At 40.6% G+C, this 18167-nt stretch overlaps 1 protein-coding gene and 1 pseudogene across 2 annotated transcripts in view; both read right to left on the reverse strand.

Moving 5' to 3' along the window:
• Positions 1-2074, reverse strand: part of LOC101658182 — a 5949-nt pseudogene extending 3875 nt beyond the window's left edge.
• A 9271-nt stretch (positions 2075-11345) lies between these two features.
• The window catches only part of CAAP1 (caspase activity and apoptosis inhibitor 1), a 40730-nt gene continuing 33908 nt past the window's right edge, over positions 11346-18167 (reverse strand). For both annotated transcript variants that reach the window (XM_045289253.1, XM_004712353.2), the window contains one exon: positions 11346-12604. In XM_045289253.1, the coding sequence (XP_045145188.1) occupies positions 12255-12604 (350 nt within the window). In that variant the 3' untranslated portion in view covers positions 11346-12254. The remainder of the gene's footprint in view (positions 12605-18167) is intronic.

The raw sequence follows: 18167 nt of genomic DNA on the forward strand, positions 1-18167 counted from the left end.
ATCACCAGCAGTCTTCCTCGGACGTGCCTGCGCCCACCAATCACCAGCAGCCTTCCTCGGATGTGCCTGCGCCCACCAATCCTGGAAGGGCACCTTTGGCCAGGGATTCAGGCGCGCCTGCTCCACCAATCCCTGGCAGACACCTCTGCCTAGTCAGAAATCCGGACGTGCCTCTGCCATCCAATCCCTGACCACCTTATTAGATACGGGCCCAGTGCCAGTCCAGCCACATGTCTCCCGGCCATAAAAGGGTCACTCCTATAGCCTGCGCCGCGACTCCCCCGGACCAGACTTTGCGGACTGTGGGACTTCACCCAGGCGGGGTTTTTTCCCTAATAAAGCCTGTTCGCTAAAACTTCGGCTGATTTGGTTTCTGGATTCTATGATATATTTGCACCTATTGAGAATAGATTTGCACTTCTTTAGAAAACTTTGGATATAAATTTATGGTGACCAGATGTCCCGCTTTGCGAAGAATGCAAGACAAGCTAGGGAACAGTCTATTTGGGTCATTTTTAATCAAGAACACCCCTCCCCCAACCCCCGGTCAATGGTGCCCCGCTTTAAATCTGGTCACCCTATATAAATTAGGGTCTAAAACCAAACCTACTGCCGTTATGTCGATCTTGACTCATCGCAACCCTCTAGGACAGAAGGCCCCCCTTGGGTTCCCAAGGCTGTAAATCGGGAGCAGCTAGTGAGTTCAAACTGCTAACCTTGTGGGTAGCAACCCAACACATAACCTGCAAACCCTCAGGGCTCCAAATTCTACCACAGAAAGTTCATTATTGGATGAAATTGAAGAGGACTTGAAGCAGTTGCTGTCAAAGATAAAAGAATACAGCTTTCAGTATGGAGTGCAACTCAATGCAAATCCCCTCCACTGGACCAACAGACAACATCATGATAGATGGAGAAAAGATTGAATTGTCAAGGATTGCATTTTCCTCGAATCCACAATCGATGCTCATGTTAGCAGTAGTCGTGAAATCAAATAATGGATTTATTGCATTGGGCAAATCTGCTTTACAAGACCTTTTAAAGTGTTACAGATCAAAGATGTAACTTTGAAGAGTAAGGTACGCCTGACCCAAGCTATAGTATTTTCAGTAAAACTAGACAATTAATCAGGAAGCTCAGAGAAGAATTGAGGCCTTTGAATTATGGTGTTGGCAAAAGTACCCTGGGCTGCCAGAAGAGCACTCAATCCTGTCGTGGAGGAAGAACAACAAGGAAGTACAATCATTAGAATCAAAGAGGCAGAGGCTTCGTCGTACATATTTTTATATGTAATATAATACATGTTATTATGAGAGACCAGTCCCTGGAATAGGACATCATGTGTGGTAAAACAGAATGTCGGCAAAAAGAGGAAGAGCTATGGGGGAGATGAGTCAGTGGCTGCAACAATTGGCTTGAATAAAGCAACAGTGATGAAAATGGTGCAGGACTGGGCAGTAGTTCGTTCTGCTGTACACAGGGCCACAAGAAGGCAGGACCAACTGGACAGAACCTCACAATGTCCATAAAAGTGTTCAAATGGAATAGCAAGGTGATTGTATTATTAATTCCGAAAACTTTAAAACAAAAACACTTGAAGAAAGGAATATAATTACAGATAGCCCATTTTAATCGTATTCATATAGTCAAAATAGCATAAATATTGAATCCTAACTGAGCCAAAATTTTGTGATGTAATCACACTTTATTAGGAGAATAAGGTGAAAAGATACAGGCTTAGACAACAAGGACTAGAATAGAATCTTAATATTCCAAAATAGTCCAATAGATTCACAACAAATATTGCCAACAAATATGAAAATGATGATCTGATCATTCACAATAAAGTTTTTAAAAAACAAATAATAATCATATAATTTAGGAATACAGAGATAAATACCAGAAGAGTTAAAAGATCTGAAAGTGATTAACTAATGGAAGCACGAGCAGTTTGTAGAAAAGAAGTTTTAAAAACTTAAAAAAGAGTTTACATATTATTTTGAAATAGAATGAGGTAGCCTAAGTTTATGGGCTCAAATATGTAATTCTAGATAGTATATACTTACCAAGTCATTGTGACAATGAAGACTACAACAGATAAAGGAAAAAATAATAACTTAGAAGATTATTACTCAAAACCTAGAACAAAAAATCATATCATTGTGAATGAGGGAGAGTGCAAAGTGGAGACCCAAAGCCCATCTGTAGGCAACTGGACATCCCCTCACAGAAGGGTCACAAGGGAGAGATGAGTCCGTCAGGGTGCAGTATAGCACCAATGAAACATACAACTTTCCTCTAGTTCTTTAATGTTTCCTGCCCCCCCCCCCATCATGACCCCAATTCTACCTTACAAATCCAGCTAGACCAGAGCATGTACACAGGTACAGATAAGAGCTGGAAACAAAAGGAATCTGGGACAGATAAACTCCTCAGGACCAATAATGAGAGTGGTGATACCAGGAGAGGAAGGAGAAGGTGGCATAGAAAGGGGGAACCGATCGCAATGATCTACATATAACCCCGCCCTGGGGGACAGGCAACAGAAAAGTGGAAGAAGGGAGACATCGGACAGTGTAAGACATGAAAAAATAATAATTTATAAATTATCAAGGGTTTGTGAGGGAGGGTGGGTGGAGAAGAGAGAGGGGGGGAATGAGGAGCTGATACCAAGGGCTCAAGTAAAAAGAAAATGTTTTGAAAATGATGAGGGCAACAAATGTACAAATGTGCTTGACACAATGGATGGATGGATGGATTGTGATAAGAGCTGTATAAGCCCCCAATAAAATGATTTTTAAAAAAAAGAAGGAATTTTTTTAAAAGATTATTGTTCATATCCTGAAACAATGAAGGATTGCTTCATTCAGAATGGGGGCCGGGGAAAGAGATAATATATACTTAACTTCAAAAGAGTTCTGTACATTTTTCAAAAAGTTTATGGCACACTCTATCAAAATCTGAGTATAGACTCAAAGAAATCTTCTATATTGGCTGATTATCTCTCATAGTTCACACTTACTTGTTCCAGGTTACACAGCTGTCTTCATTCTCACACTTCACTGTATCACAAATATTCTTTAAATGATTATTAAATCTCAAGGAAAAGAAAACTTCTACTGATTAGTGCCCCCTCATCTGCCGGTCCATTGCACTGTGATGGCTTTCCTGCTGCTGTGATGCTTGAAGCTGTGCCACTGGTAGTTTAAAGACCAGCAGGGTCACCCAGGCTGGACGGGTCTCTGCAAAGCTTCCAGATTCAGACAGACTAGGAAACCTTTTGAATAACAGCAGAGCACTGTGTGATGTGGAAGATAAGCCCTCAGAGTGGCAGGCATACAAACTATGACTAGGAAGAGGCTGCCTCCTCCAACTAGAGACAACCTTAGTCTCACCGGGTAAAGCTTCGGGGACCTTCCTGTGCTGATGTGGCATGACATGATGCACGATGAGAATAAATAGCAGTCAACATCCACTAGGAATTGGAATATGGAATGCACAAAAAAATCAATCTAGAAAAATTGTGGGGGAGGGTGGGGAAAAGAAAGGAGCAGATACCAAGGGCTCAAGTAGAAAAAAATGTTTGGGAAATGATGATGGCAACATATGTACAAATGTGCTCAACACAATGGATGGATGGATTGTTATAAGATCTGTGAGAGCCCCCAATAAAATGATTTATTAAGATAAAAAAGAAAAGAAAAATTGGAAGTTATAAAAAAGGAAATGGAATGTAGAAAGATCAATATCCTAGACATTAGTGAATTGGACTGGTAATGGACATTGAGAATCAATCATACGGTCTACTATGCTGAGAATCACAAATTGAAGAGAAATGGCAGCACATTAATCCTCTAAGGAACATAGAAAGATCTGTCGTAAAGTAAAAACCTGTCAGTAAGAGGGTAATATCCAGACGCTTACAAGGAAGACCAATCAATATGACCATTATTCAAATTTACATACCAAACTCCAGTGTCAAATATGAAGAAATTGGGATTTTTACCAACAGGTGTATCTGAAATTGATCAAATATGCAGTTAAGATGCATTGAAATTATTGGTGATTGGAAACAAAGAAAGGTCCACAGTTGGAAAATATGGCCTTGATGATAGAAATTGATGCCAGATATTGCATGAAATAATTTTGCAAGATGAATAACCTATTCATTACAAATATATGTTTTCCACAAGATAAGGAGCAACTATAAACAAAGATATCACCAGATAGAATACACAGGAATCAAATTGACTACATCTGTGGAAAGAGATGGAGACAATCAAATCAGTCAGAGTTAGGATAGAAGTTGACTGAAAAACAGACAATCCATTTGTCAGATTCAAGTTGAAATTGAAGCTGAAGAACATGAAAGCAAGTCCATGAAAGCCAAAGAGCAACTTCGAACATACCCTAGAGATCATCTGGGGAATGGAGACCATCCCGGGAATAGAGACCATCCCGAGAATAGAGACCATCCGGGAATAGGTTCAGTGCATTGAACACTAATGACTGAAGCCCAGACAAGTTGTGGAATATCAAGATCGTGCATGAAAAAAAAACAAAAGGTGGAAATTATCTAACAATGCCATTGCTATAGCACACAAATTAATTTTTGCCAAAGATCATTCGAAAATGGTTGCAGCAGTATACCAATAGGGGACAACCCCAAATGCAAATCAGATACAGAAGAGGATGTGGGAACAAGAGACTGCTACTGATGTCAGATGGATCTTAACTGAAAATAGAATGCCAAAATAGGTTTATTTGTGGGGGGTTCTTTTACTATGCAAATGCATAGCATGGATCATAACACATTGGGTATTTTAGAACATTTAGTTGTGCTCATGCGCAACCTTTACTTAGGCACAGAATGGGTTGTTCAAACAGAACAAGGGGACAGTACATGGTTTCAAGTCAAGAAAGATGTAAGTCAGGATGATATCCTTTCCCCAGACGTGTTCAATCCGTAGGCCAAGCAAACAGTCCAAGAAGCTGGACTATCTGAAGACAGTGACATCAGGATGGGAGAGAGCCTCGTTAACACCTGGGATGAGGACCTGACACACCCTTGCTGGCTGAGAGTGAAGAGGACTTGAAGCACATGCAATGAAGATCAGAGACAACAGCCTGCGGTATCAACACCCCTCGGGGAAGGGAGGCCTCAAGAATGGAACAGTAAGTAATATGATGAGAAGTGGATAAAAGATTAAAATTGTCAAGGATTTCGTTTTACTTGGGTCCACAATCCATGTCCAGGAAAGCAACAGTGAGGAAGTCAACAGCATATTGCACTGGGCCTATCTGCTACACAAGACCTCTTCCTTCAAGAATGTTAAAACACAAAGATATCACTTGAAGATTAATGTGCACTTGACCCAAGCCATGGTATTCCAATTGTCTTATTTGGATGTGAAACCTGGACATGAGTAAGGAAGACCAGAGAAGAATTAATGTATCTGAATTATGGTGTAGATGACGACTATTGAATATACCTGAACTTCCAGGTGAAAAAGCAAATCTGTGGTGGAACAAGTCCGTGTACAATGCTCCCTAGCAGCCAGCAAGGAGCTACTTCGACATGTTATCAGTCCCTGTAGAAGGATATCATGCAGGGTAAAGACCCAGACTAAAGATTAAAATGATCAGTGTAATCCACTAACCATCCCCATGAATAAAACGAAGTGTTCTGAAATACCCGTGATTTTCATTACTGTCCACACTTTGTTATAATCCACACAGTGGCTTGGCTACAGTGACCAGCTCAAGCATAGCCGTGATTCTGAGGATGGCCAGCATCGGCTCATGTTTCTCTCTATGGAGCACAGGGCTGCTCCCAGCTGGAACGGAGTCAAAAGTACCTGACAGCAACGCTGGCAACTCACTAGCACTTTTTGGTTGTTTTCAAACGAGAGTCTACTTGGAGATAAAATATAAAAGATTTAAAGGAGCTTAAAATTAAAATATATTGGTCTTTTAATTCTTAGAATTAAACAGATGCATTAAAGGAAATGTATAACTAGATTCTCTTTTTCCTACATTTTATGATGAAATAGTACCTTTACTCCCATGTATGAAGGCAAATTAAAGAGTATTGCTGCCAGGGCTCCGGTTCCCAAATGCTTGGGCTTATTTCAAACATATATTCAAACATGTCTCAGCAATCAGTGGATGGCTGCAGAGAAGTTCTCTCGCTAATGTTTTAGTCTCCTTCGGTTGCTTTCAAAAAACAAGTTCCAATCACAGTAGTGACTTCCAAGGGGGATCCACTGACCATACGGCCAATTCACATGGAGAGGTCAGTGTTGGTTGGCTTTTTGGAATTCTCAAGGGCAATCTTGATAGATCCCCACCCCCAGAACAGTCATAGGGGCATATTATCAACAAGTTTTAGAAAAACTGAAAACTGCATTGCTAACCTCATTCTGGTTCTGGTCATCATGAAATAGAAAACATCAAGAGCAGATGGAAGATATACAAAAAGAATTGTTCAACATTCAACCATTTCAAGAGGGAGCAGATGACCAAAAACTGTTAAGATTGAAGGAAAAAGTCCAAACTACATGAAAGTATTAGTGAAGAACAAGACTCCAGGAATTGAAGTAATACCATTTGAAATGTTTCAACAACCCGATGAAGCACTGGAAGCATTCACTAGCCATTGCCAAGAAATGTGGAAGACAGCTATCTGGCCAACCAACTGATAAAGATGCATATTCATGCCCATTCCAAAGAAAGGTGACCCAACAGAAGGTGGAAACTCTCGAACAATCTCCTTAATTCACACAAAAGCAAAATTTTGCAGAATAGAATTCAAGAATGGTTGCAGCAGTACATCTACAGGGAGCTGTCCAAAATTCAAGTCCGATTCAGAGGAGTATGTGGGAGAAGGAGTATCATTGCTGATGTCAGATGGATTTTCACTGAAAGCAAATACCAGAAAGATGTTTAATTATGGTTTATTAACTATACAACTGTGTGCATCATAAGAAATCATGGATAAGACTGAGAACAATCAGAATTCCAAAATTCTCATGCAGAACGTTCACATGGACCAAGAAGCTGTTGTTTAAGCAGAAAAAGAAATGCTATGGGGTTTAAAATTAGTAATGATGTGCAGCGGGCTCGCATATTTTTATGGTACTAATTCAATCTATATATTGAGCAAATAATCTGAGAAGCTAGATGATATGAAGACAAATGCAGCATCAGAACTTGATGAAGGTCCATTAACAACCTGCCCTGTGTAGATGGAAGAGACTTGCTTGCGGAAAGCAGCTCTTGCTGGTGAAAATTACACTGCAGACTACACTGAGTTGCAAGTCATTGTGCAGAAAACAAAAATCTTTACAACTCGCCCGATAGACAACATTCTGAAAAGTTAAGAAAGAATTGACATGGCCAAGACTTTTGTTGACTTAGCTCCACAGTGTTCATTGCCACACAAGATTTCTTCGAAGTGTTAAAAACCAAAGGTGCCACTGTGAGGACTAAGCTGCATCTGAATGCAGCCCTGCTACTTTCAATAGCCTCATATGCATTTGAAAGTTGGACAACCAGTAAGAAAAACTGCAAGGGGATTGATACATTTAAATTGTGGTGTTGGTGAATAATGACAGTACTATGCACTGCTGGGAGACCAAACCAATCTGTCTTGTGGGAAGTTCAGTCTGGATGCTCCTGAGAAATCTCACATACTTTGCCAGGAGAGACCAGTCCTTGGACAAGAACATCATGCGTAGTAAATTAGAGGGTCAGTACAAATGAAGAAGAGCCTCAACAAGATAGATTAACAGTGTCCGCAATCATGAGCTCCAATGTAACAACAGTTATGAAGCTGGTGCGGGCCAGGCAATGATGTAATTTGTACACAGGGTCAACATGAGTCACTGAATAGCAAAAACCAATATCTTTATACTTCGCGTCTAGTCTGGTATATATATTATAATCATTAGCTGGTACTGCTTGGTAAAGCTTCTATTCACTTGGAGAAACAGTGCCTCCCGCCCTGGACTATAGAGAAACTTCTCATTGCCGTTTCAGTCGATGATGCTGATACAAGGCGACCCTAGAGGCCAGAGTAGAACTGCCCCCTGTGCACTTCTGAGACTGGAACTCATTACACCTTTAAACGTTAATTTTTACCCTCAGTCTCTCATTGTTCTTCAATTCATTGACTGCTGCAATAAACATCCATCCGAATTTGTAATCTTGAAAAAAAAGAATGCAATGGTAAGAAGAAGACCAGGTAAATGACACCAAGGCATTTTCTCCCCATCACAATGCACCTGCTTATTCTTCGATAGGAAGGGCTACTCCAGAATTTCTTCGGGAAACCTTATCCCAACCACCCTGCGGCCCTCATCTTAACCCTTCAGACTTTTTGTTTCCAAAACTCAAAGAACATTTCAAATAAACAGAGTTTTTGAACGATTGAATGATATCTGTAAATTACTCGCCAATAAGATGGTTGAAAAAATCAATAAGCCCAATCTGAGTCCTTCACAAGTCCCAAGGCTGCATGGTTGATGGAGTGTAAAGCGAGGGTAGGTGCCGAGCTCTTTGGGGAAAGGGTGAGGGGGTGACACACCACCTGCAGAAATGGATAGACCTAGAGAGAGGACAGGCTCAGAAAGACAAACTGCCCATTTTGATGTGTTTATTATTATTTGTGGCATTACTGTTTTACTTACCCTCATCTATTTGGCTCGAATTGTGGCTTCATTTTTTGCCTGAAAAATGGCTTTTTAAAATCATTTTTTAAAAAGTATATTACTATTAAAACAATTTATAACAAACACCTTCACTCAGATAACTTATGATTTAAATCTAACATTTTGCTGCACACCTTTTGGCAACAAGATTTATGAGGAAAAGATACCGCGGCTACCTTTAGGAACTGATGATGTACAACAAAAGCAGAGGATTTACAGAGTCGGGGTGACTTCCCCCCCATAGTGGTCGTGGTCTGTTGGTAACTGGCAGACAGTTTTTAGAATAACTCTTGAATGTGTAGAGTCATAGCAAACATCAAAAAGTAGGTTAAGGCCTAACGCTTGAGCCAAGTGCCGACTAATACAGAGAAGCCTTATCAGTCACCACCTCGCCTTCAGCACTTGGGTCAAGTATCAGGATTGCTTGGTGTTGAATAAGAAACTAGGGTGTCAATTTTGTTTTGTTTTGTTTTAATATATTAGTGATTAGAAAATTCCTTTATCTGGGGTGGAAGAGGGTGGGGGAGAGGAGGAATTAGCTTTAAGCAGCAGCCCCTGTATTTTATTAATCAGTGTCTCTCATGTATAAATCTATATTGTAGCATCTCTAGGTTTAAAATTCTGTACAAGTCTGAACACCTTAGAGGCATTCAATAAATACCCAAGAACTGATAATGTAAATGGCAGCATCAGATCGATACGTGGTATTTCCCCATTACTTAGGCATTTTAAAAAGCTAAGTTACTGACTCTTTAAAAAGTATTCATTCTTAAAACTCTCTCATCTTTCAGTAGGAGAAAGAGAAAACAAAGAGGTAGGAATCTCAAATTTGTTCAGCTCATTCGACCTCACACATATCCACACCAGTCAAATGCCTCCTCACCCATTCTGCACACTGAGTAAAACAGACACACAGAGCTTCATGCGGGTGGTGATTTTAATCAGGCACAGACCACCACTGACACAATGACATCCAATCACACAAAGGACATCCGATGCATTCCATCAGTAATATACAGCAGTAAAGTCCATTAACTTTAATTAGGAATATGAAAAATGTTTACCAGAGCCAGTGCTTTTTCATCCTAAAGCAATGAGAACTCCTAAGTGTAAGAGAAGCATTTCAAATGATACAAGTCCCTGTGTTTCATTAGTGGTGGGGGGAAAAAGGGAGGGTGGTTTTAAAGGCAGGAAGAAAAGGTGTAATCGTAAGTCCAAAGTTTAATGAATGTCTAGCTCAGCGGTGCAGTGAATTACTTAATATTGTCAATCACCTCATATGCACGTGAGAGTCGGACCCTGCAGAAGGAAGGCTGGAGAACGATCGAGGATGTGGGCAAAGAACAGGAGCAGCAGCCATCGTCTCCATTTGGAGTGACTAAAGTCGTCTCTCATAGTCTCCTGGGATGTATGATCTACATTCAATTTGGAGGAATGCTTTTGAGACCCACACATTAGTAGTATCTCTAGTATCTGTGTTAAAACAAGATGGTTGCAATTGCTAGGCCAGGGGTCTTTCATTGGCATCTCCAAGTACAGGAATGGGTGTCTAACAGGAGTTCATCGAGATGACAGCACAAGACTAGCCTTCGGTGCATCCTCCATAGGGAAGGGATCACAAAAATGGGATTTTGCCCACATCTGGGGAGAAAAATGGGGCTTGCTACTCCCATTAAGAGTTACAGTCTTGGAAACTCACAGCAGCAGTTCTACCCTGTCCTATAGAGTCACTAAGACTCTATGTAGTGACTTGGGTTTGGTTTTTTGTTTTTGTTTTTCATGATAGGAGATTTGTTTATAGAAGCAAAAAAAAATTGTTGGCAAGGGAATGAGCACCCAATTGCCAATGAATGAATCCTAATAAATGGTTACATCATGGTACTGTCCTGACTGTGAAGAAACCTTCCCAGTTCTAAGGTGTGAACTAGACCTTCGGTGCATTTGGCATAGAAAAACTCCAACAGAGAGACGTTAACAACAACACAAATCAAGGTACAGAACAGTAATCATGTTTGGCGTGACTCGATGTTGTTTTCTGTTTGTCCAGCCTCAGGATGTCTAGAGGTCAGGTTCAAGCTCGGTTGGTGATCCCGTCGCCTCAGTTGTGTGACCCTAGCTTCTTGGTTTTTTGCTTGTTTTTGTTTTTAATCAAGGAGGGACTTGGTGGTTTGTCTAACAAGGAAACAGCTTAAAACAGAAAGCCCCTAAAATGAACACGAGGGGACTTCAAAAAGTTCATGGAAAAATATAATGAAAAGGAAATGGGATTTTTTCATGAGCTTTTTGAAGTTTCTTTATATAATTATGTCAGCTAATAATCCCTAAGAGTTTTGAGGATAAGGAGGATCTTTGTACAATAGCAGTCAGCATGGTAACCACACATACAATAGTTCTAACTGAATATAGAAGCAGCAGTCTGAGATTTATATTCAAGAAGAAAAAATGCTTTATTTTAAGTTAAGGGTCCCTACCTAAATTCATTTTGGTATCAAACAACTGCAATTAGTGGTGGGAAGAGAAGCATCCTTCACTATGGCAGGATGTTAACTTATTTACAAAAACTATACAAAATTCAATTAATTAGGAGATCAACTTATCAAAGGTCCAAGAAATTAATCCTTTTGGAAAAGTATCAAAAGTCTTCAGACCCAGAATGACCATCTTTATTATTTTTGAGTCATGGAGTTTATACCACATCAGAACTTCAACAACAACAACACATTAAATGAAATCCTATACAATGAAACATGCTTTTTTTCTTGATAGCTTGGAATGTAAATAAATGCAAGTTTTTCCTTTTTTATTGAAAACAAACAAAACATTTGAACTAAGTGTTCTATAATATCAAATAGCTGTTAGAATGACATGTCCTCAGGAATTAGACTTGGGCAGTTAGTTCCACATTGCTAAAAATTGCCTTAAAGTCAGTCCCTTTTTTTTTGGTAAGAAAAGTACCCCTCTGCTATTTGAGAGCTCTATGCATTGTAAAGAAAGTTTTATAAGTTTTCATCTGTTTTCCTTTTCAACTAACATATCTACGCCAACAGAAAGCATCTCCCAAGACAATATACATTTTAAAAGTGCAGATAAGCAAAACTAAACTTCTTACATTGTCGACAAATCTAGGAATAATAATTTAATATTCTATTGCAAAATATAGGTAGCCTTAAGAGCAACATGCTTGGTCATCTTCCTGACGCATTTTGGTTTGGTGCCAAAATATTTAGAAGTAAAGAAAATATAATGTGACTCTTCATTAATGGCTTTCAAGATAGTAATTTGCAGATGTAGCTAAGTACTCATCTAACAGATTATCCAGGTTATCCAACTATATTTATTCATGAATTCATAAGACAATAACACACATACGAGTATATAAAAGCAACCCCAAAAACCACAGACATTGTACACCGATGATCAATTTCCCTAATAAGGATTACATGAGAAGTGTCATGGACGGCCCAAAATAAACTTCATATACAAAATGAGAAGACGGGATGTCACTCACACACACCTGAAATTCAGACCCCATCCAGTAGGTAACTAGGCTGGCTTTTTCACGTCGCCCGCCTTCATTAGCGCCTTGATGGCTCGGGCCCTCATCTCTAGTTCCAGCAGCTCCAGCTGCTGCGCGGAAGGCTGGACGTCTTCTGGCGGAGGAACAGGCAAGGTGGCTGCTTTGGGCTCCTCTGGACTAGACTCTGCCAGTCCCAGAATCTCATTCACACTTTTCTCAATGTCTTTCTCCAGGTCATCGATCTGACCCGCTTCACTTTGGACCATCGTTTCTGAGGCGGGAGGAGCCGCTGCTGCTTCTTCGTGGCACGGGCCTTCGATGTCGCTGTCGTAGGCGTCGGCATTGATACTGAGGACATCACTGTCTTCGCCTTTACCTGTAACGAACAGAAAGAGCCGTGTAACCTACATGCCCTAGCCAAGATTCCCTTTCTCTTCATGAATAAAGATCGGCCTTATCCCCACCCCCACCATGGAGTCCCAAACACGTCCATAATCACCAGCCTATCGCCTTTTTCCCTGACTCAACTTTGAAACCAGATCGATTGTAATGCAAGTTTTAATATATTTTTCATTCCAATTTAGTAGAACATGCAAGCAGTGGGAAATTTACTCCATCATATGCTGTTCCATGATCTAGTTTCCTAATTAAAATGTCATAAGGTTTTATATCACAGTGAAGCTTCTGCAGAATAAAATGAAAGCTGATGTTGAAAACCCTTTGGATAGAGTATTGCTTATTATTGGCAGAGCAAAATTGAATTCTGGAAGAAGTTTAAAGTACTTCACATTCTAAACTTTTTTTAAGGAAAAATACCATCAGCAAACTGGACACCATGTGCATTGCAATTATCCTAACTCTTTTCAAACAGTTTGTTCCAAATAAATAAATTAAAAGCGAATGCCTAAGGACATTTTCTAAGATAAAACAAGTTTCATCAAGAGGAATTTAATTAGTAAAGTTAGTACACCACAATTTTTAAAAAATGCATTTGCTATAAAGCTTCTAAAACTGATGAGAAGAACTTGACAGTTGTGGCTCTTCACGGCAGTAACCCTGGGCATCCCTGGAGTCCAGCTGTCCTGGGTAAGTTTAAGCACACCTTTATAGCTCTGATGTGAGGTTTCCAAAGGGTCAGAAAACTTATTTACAAAAAGAAACTGACAGGTGAAAACTTCTGATACTAGAATGGGTAGGAAGGACATAAGTTATTCACGTCCTGGGTTTGATAACAGACAGTTCATTGACCTTGCCTAAACAGGAGCCTCCCATGTTCACGTAATCAAAATTACTCCCTGTTCCAACATTGAAATGGAAAAACAATCAATAAATTATTTTCGTGCACATCAACAAATATTGTAAAAATCATAACTGCAATGATAAATATTTAATGTCAAAGAACATTTAATACAGCTTCTAAAAGCAGCAAGTATTTCCAAATAGAATAAAAATTACAGAAAAATGAATATAGGCTTTGCCTACAGGAATAATGCTTTATATAAATTATTCTAATTTGAGACCAAAATAAATTAAATAAAAGCTAAGTGGCTCAGAGCCTCAAAAGTTAATGTCAGCATCTCTTTCACCTAAAGTCCTGCAGTCCCGGGTTCCAGATGAAAACCTGCAGTCTATTTCAAAGATTTAAAACATAAAATGCTCTTTAAAAAGTGTCACTCCCACCCCGCCCCCAGCTCCAGCTCTAAGTAGTTGCCAGGAGCCCTGGTGGCGCAGCAGCTACTCACTGGGATTGAACTCACCAGCTGCTCCGGGGGAAAGATGGGCTTTCTCCTCCTACAAAGAGTCACCCTCTCAGAACCTCGACTGGGCAGTTCTACCCCGTCCTCCCGGGTCGCTGCGAGGCAGCATCGACTCGATGGCAGTGAGGTTCACTTTTTCACAGAGAATGAACCAAGTACAGACGAATTCAAGGAGGGCCGAGTTCACAGTCTGAAAACCAAGCTACCCAAGTCCTACTCCTTACATCATTCGGATCATCCTTTAAGGTCATTTACATAAGCTTAAGAAGTGACCACAGCGAAAGTTCCTCTGCCCTGAGCATAATAGTAAGACGCTTACTTTGAAGTTATGCTCAATATCCGTTTTTATGACGATTACAAATAATCATGATATGATTCATGGTAAAAAATTCAAAAACAAAAAAGGTGTTTTTTAATGTTTCTATCAATATGTAAACTAGAGGGGTACAGCTTTTACAAAGACCCCAGGGCTTAACTCCAATATTTTAAAAGCCTACAGGGGAAAAAGAAAAAGAAAATATTTTAATGTAAACAAGTTAATATAAGGTTATTAAAATGCATCAAGAACTATAAAAGACAGGTGGATCTAAGGTTAAATAACAAAAATGTGTAATTAAAAATCATTTTAAAATTCCACTTAGAGGGAGCCAGTGGAGGGGCCTGAGGGCTCGGCATCCATGCCAGCTATGTGGACAACAGCCCCTCCCCCCAGAAGAAGCTACTTGAGAGGACGGCAATGAAGCTGCAGTTAGGGGAGAGGGGCATGTCTGATCAGAGCAAATGGGAGCACTTAGGGGGAGGAAGAGAGAGTGGAGCACATCCTAACCCACCAGGCCTGGAGGACGGACATCCCTGCTCTGAACAGCCTGTGGACAGAGTGGACAATAAGGCTGATCCCACCATGAGACATGTCATCCCTTGATGGCCCCGGGCTCTAAGGAGGACAACGCTGGAGACTCAGTGTTGAGACTGGTCCAGACTGAACCTGAGACACCGAGGCAAACCACAAAAAGCGTGCGCCCAAGCAACCGTGGGAGCAGAGCAGAGAGCCCCCAAGGGAGTACAAAGGACAGACTTGGGGGCCAGAGCATGGTACCCCATCGGTCCTGACTGAAGGACACGCCTAGAGATAAAAAATCAGACCTTGATCTATTTACAGGTTTTTCTTTTGCTTAAAATTTTTTTTTTCGTTTAATTAATTTATTCTTCTATAGGTAATTGGTTTCCTTTTTTGTTACCATCGCTGTGCTCTCACTGATTGCCTATCTTGCTATGGCTTGGTTTTTTAATGCATATTAGTATCTCTACAGATCTATCTAGATAAGATAGCCTGGATGAATAGTCTAGAGGAGAAAACAACAGGACCAATAGTTCCGGGGGCCCATGGGAGAGGGGGAGGCGGGGGTAAGGAGGTGGTGCTGACCAACCCAGGGAGAGGGGAGCAACAAGTGATCCAAAAACAGTGGCAAGGAAGGTGCGAGAGGCCTGGTAGGGATTCAGCAAGGGCATTGTAACCGAGAGAAATCACTGAAACCCAAATGAAGGCTGATCATGATAGTGGGACGAGAAGAACGTACAGGGAAATAGAGGAAAGAACTAGGGGACAAAGGGTATGTATAGAGGTTTTAAGACTGGAATGTACATATTTAAATATATTTATATAAAAGAGTGTGGGGAAACAGATCTACCTGCATATATTTATAGGTTTAATATTAAGGCAGCAGATGGACATTGGGCCTCCACTCAAGCACTTACTCATTGCAAGAACACATTGCTCTTTTAAATTGGCATCCCAGGATGCACACCTTCCCAAATCGATTGCTGAAGAAAATTGTGAACATAAGCAAAGGTGGTGAAGAAAGCTGATGGTGCCCAACTACCATAAGACATAGCGTCCGGGGTCTTAAAGGCTTGAAGACATACAAGCGGCCAGCTAGCTGAGAAGCATTAAAGCCCATATGGAAGAAGCACACCAGCCTGTCTGACCACGAGGTGTAGAAGGGACCAGTTATCAGACATCAAAGAACTTAAAATCATATCAGTGGGTGCCCGCTCTACTGACACAATCACTGAAGACAAACATGTGCATAAGCAAATGTGGTGAAGAGAGCCAACGGTGCCTGGCTATCAAAAGATATAGCGTCTGGAGTCTTAAAGGCTTGAAGATAAACAAGAAGCTATCCAGCTGAGAAGCATCAAAGCCCACATGGAAGAAGCACACCAGCCTGTCTGACCACGAGGTGCAGAAGGGACCAGTTATCAGACATCAAAGAACTAAAAATCAGAACAGTGGGTGCCCACCTTCCTGATACGATCACTGAAAACAAAGGTGTGCATAAGCCAAGTATGGTGAAGGAAGTTGATGGTGCCTGGCTATCAAAAGATATAGCATCTGGGGCCTGAAAGGCTAGAAGATAAACAAGCGGCCAACTAGCTCAGAAGCAACAAAGCCCACATGGAAGAAGCACACCAGTATGTGTGACAACGACTGTCGAAGGGATCGGGTGTCAGGCATCAAGGAACAAGAAATTATGTCATTGTAAAGGTGGGTGAGTGCAGAGTGGAGACTCAGAGTCCATCGGTTGGCAACAGAACACCCCCCTGCTGAGGGGTTTTGGGGAGGAGACAAGCTAATCAGGGTGCAGGGTAGCAACGATGAAACATATAACTTTCCTCTAGTTCTTTAATGCTTCCTCCTCCCCAATATCATGATCCCAATTCTGTCTTGCAAATCTGGCTAGACCAGAGGATGTACATTGGTATAGATAGCAACTGGAAACACAGGGTATCCAGGATAGATGACTCCTTCAGGACCAGTGGTGAGAGGGGCGAGGCCTGGAGGGTGAAGGGAATGCGGGGTAGAAGGGGGAAACCAATTACAAGAATCTAAGTATAGCCTCCTCCCGGGGGATGGACAGCAGAGAAGAGGGCGGAGGGAGACATCGAACAGTGTAACTTATGACAAAACTATAATAATTTATGAATTATGAAGGCTTCAGGACGGAGGGGGGAGGGGGGAAATGAGCAAATGATATTTGAGGGCTAAAGTAGAGGGCAAATGTTTTGAGATTGATGAAGGCAACAGGTGTACATGTGTGCCTGACTCAATGGATGGATGTATGGAATGTGATAAGAATTGTACGAGCCCTCAATAAAATAATTTTTAAAAAAAGAATAATGAGGGTAACAAATATACAATTGTACAAATGTGCATTATACAATTGATGTATGTATGGATTGTGATGAGCTGTACAAGCCCCCATTAAAATAACTTAAAAAAATTTAAAAATTAAAAAAATTAAAATTCCACTTAGAAATCACAAAAGACATCATATCAAAAGTAATTCAACTTGCTGGTGTCACCAAAGAGCAAAATAAAGTAACTTTAAGCTATACAGTAAACAAAGAAACAGGATGTAATAATATAGTCCTTCTATGAATCACATATCCACTAAGGCCTCACACTCAAACTCACGGCCTTCGGGTCCACCCTGATTCACAGCCACCCTGACGAACAAAGTGAGACTGTCCCTGTGGTCTCTAGACCGTAACTTGTCTTTCTCTCCGAGAGCTCTGGTCCCTTAAATACTGCCTATCATCAAAGGAACTTCAAAGAATAACAATATAAACGTAGGAACTGAGCAAACAGATGATGGGAAACGACTAGCCCAGTTCCAGCAAGTCACAGAAACAGTTAAACATATTTCCAAGGAGAACGTAACAGGGTACCGGGGTTTATGAAGCACTCGTCTCCTACAGCTGTTCCCTGACCAGCTATTCACCAACTACTTTCCATTACATCTTCCTCCTGTCTGCAGATAGTCACCATTTCTTTTACTTTCATTTTCCCAGTTTCTTTGTGTTACCAACTTGATTCATACGCTAGTCAAACTGTGCATCTAAGTACCAAGGATTTTTAAAAAAACAGGCCAATTCATCTAGACTGTGATTATCTAGACAGCAAAATGAATCAATCATTACGCAAATTCATTACTGACACAGATGAATAAATGGAATAATTTATCAGAGAAATATTTGTTTATATTACTCAGTGGTGTGTAGTTAGGAACAGGGGATAAACCAATAAACGCAAAGAATCCCACAACTAAATAGAACCCCCAACACCTTTTATGCGTTTTACTGAGAGAGAAAAATATACATTAAATTCATAGGACTCAGTAA

This window comes from Echinops telfairi, unplaced genomic scaffold (assembly GCF_000313985.2).
Source record: "Echinops telfairi isolate 266 unplaced genomic scaffold, ASM31398v2 ScPeMD7_25;HRSCAF=90, whole genome shotgun sequence".
Taxonomy (NCBI): Eukaryota; Metazoa; Chordata; class Mammalia; order Afrosoricida; family Tenrecidae; genus Echinops; species Echinops telfairi.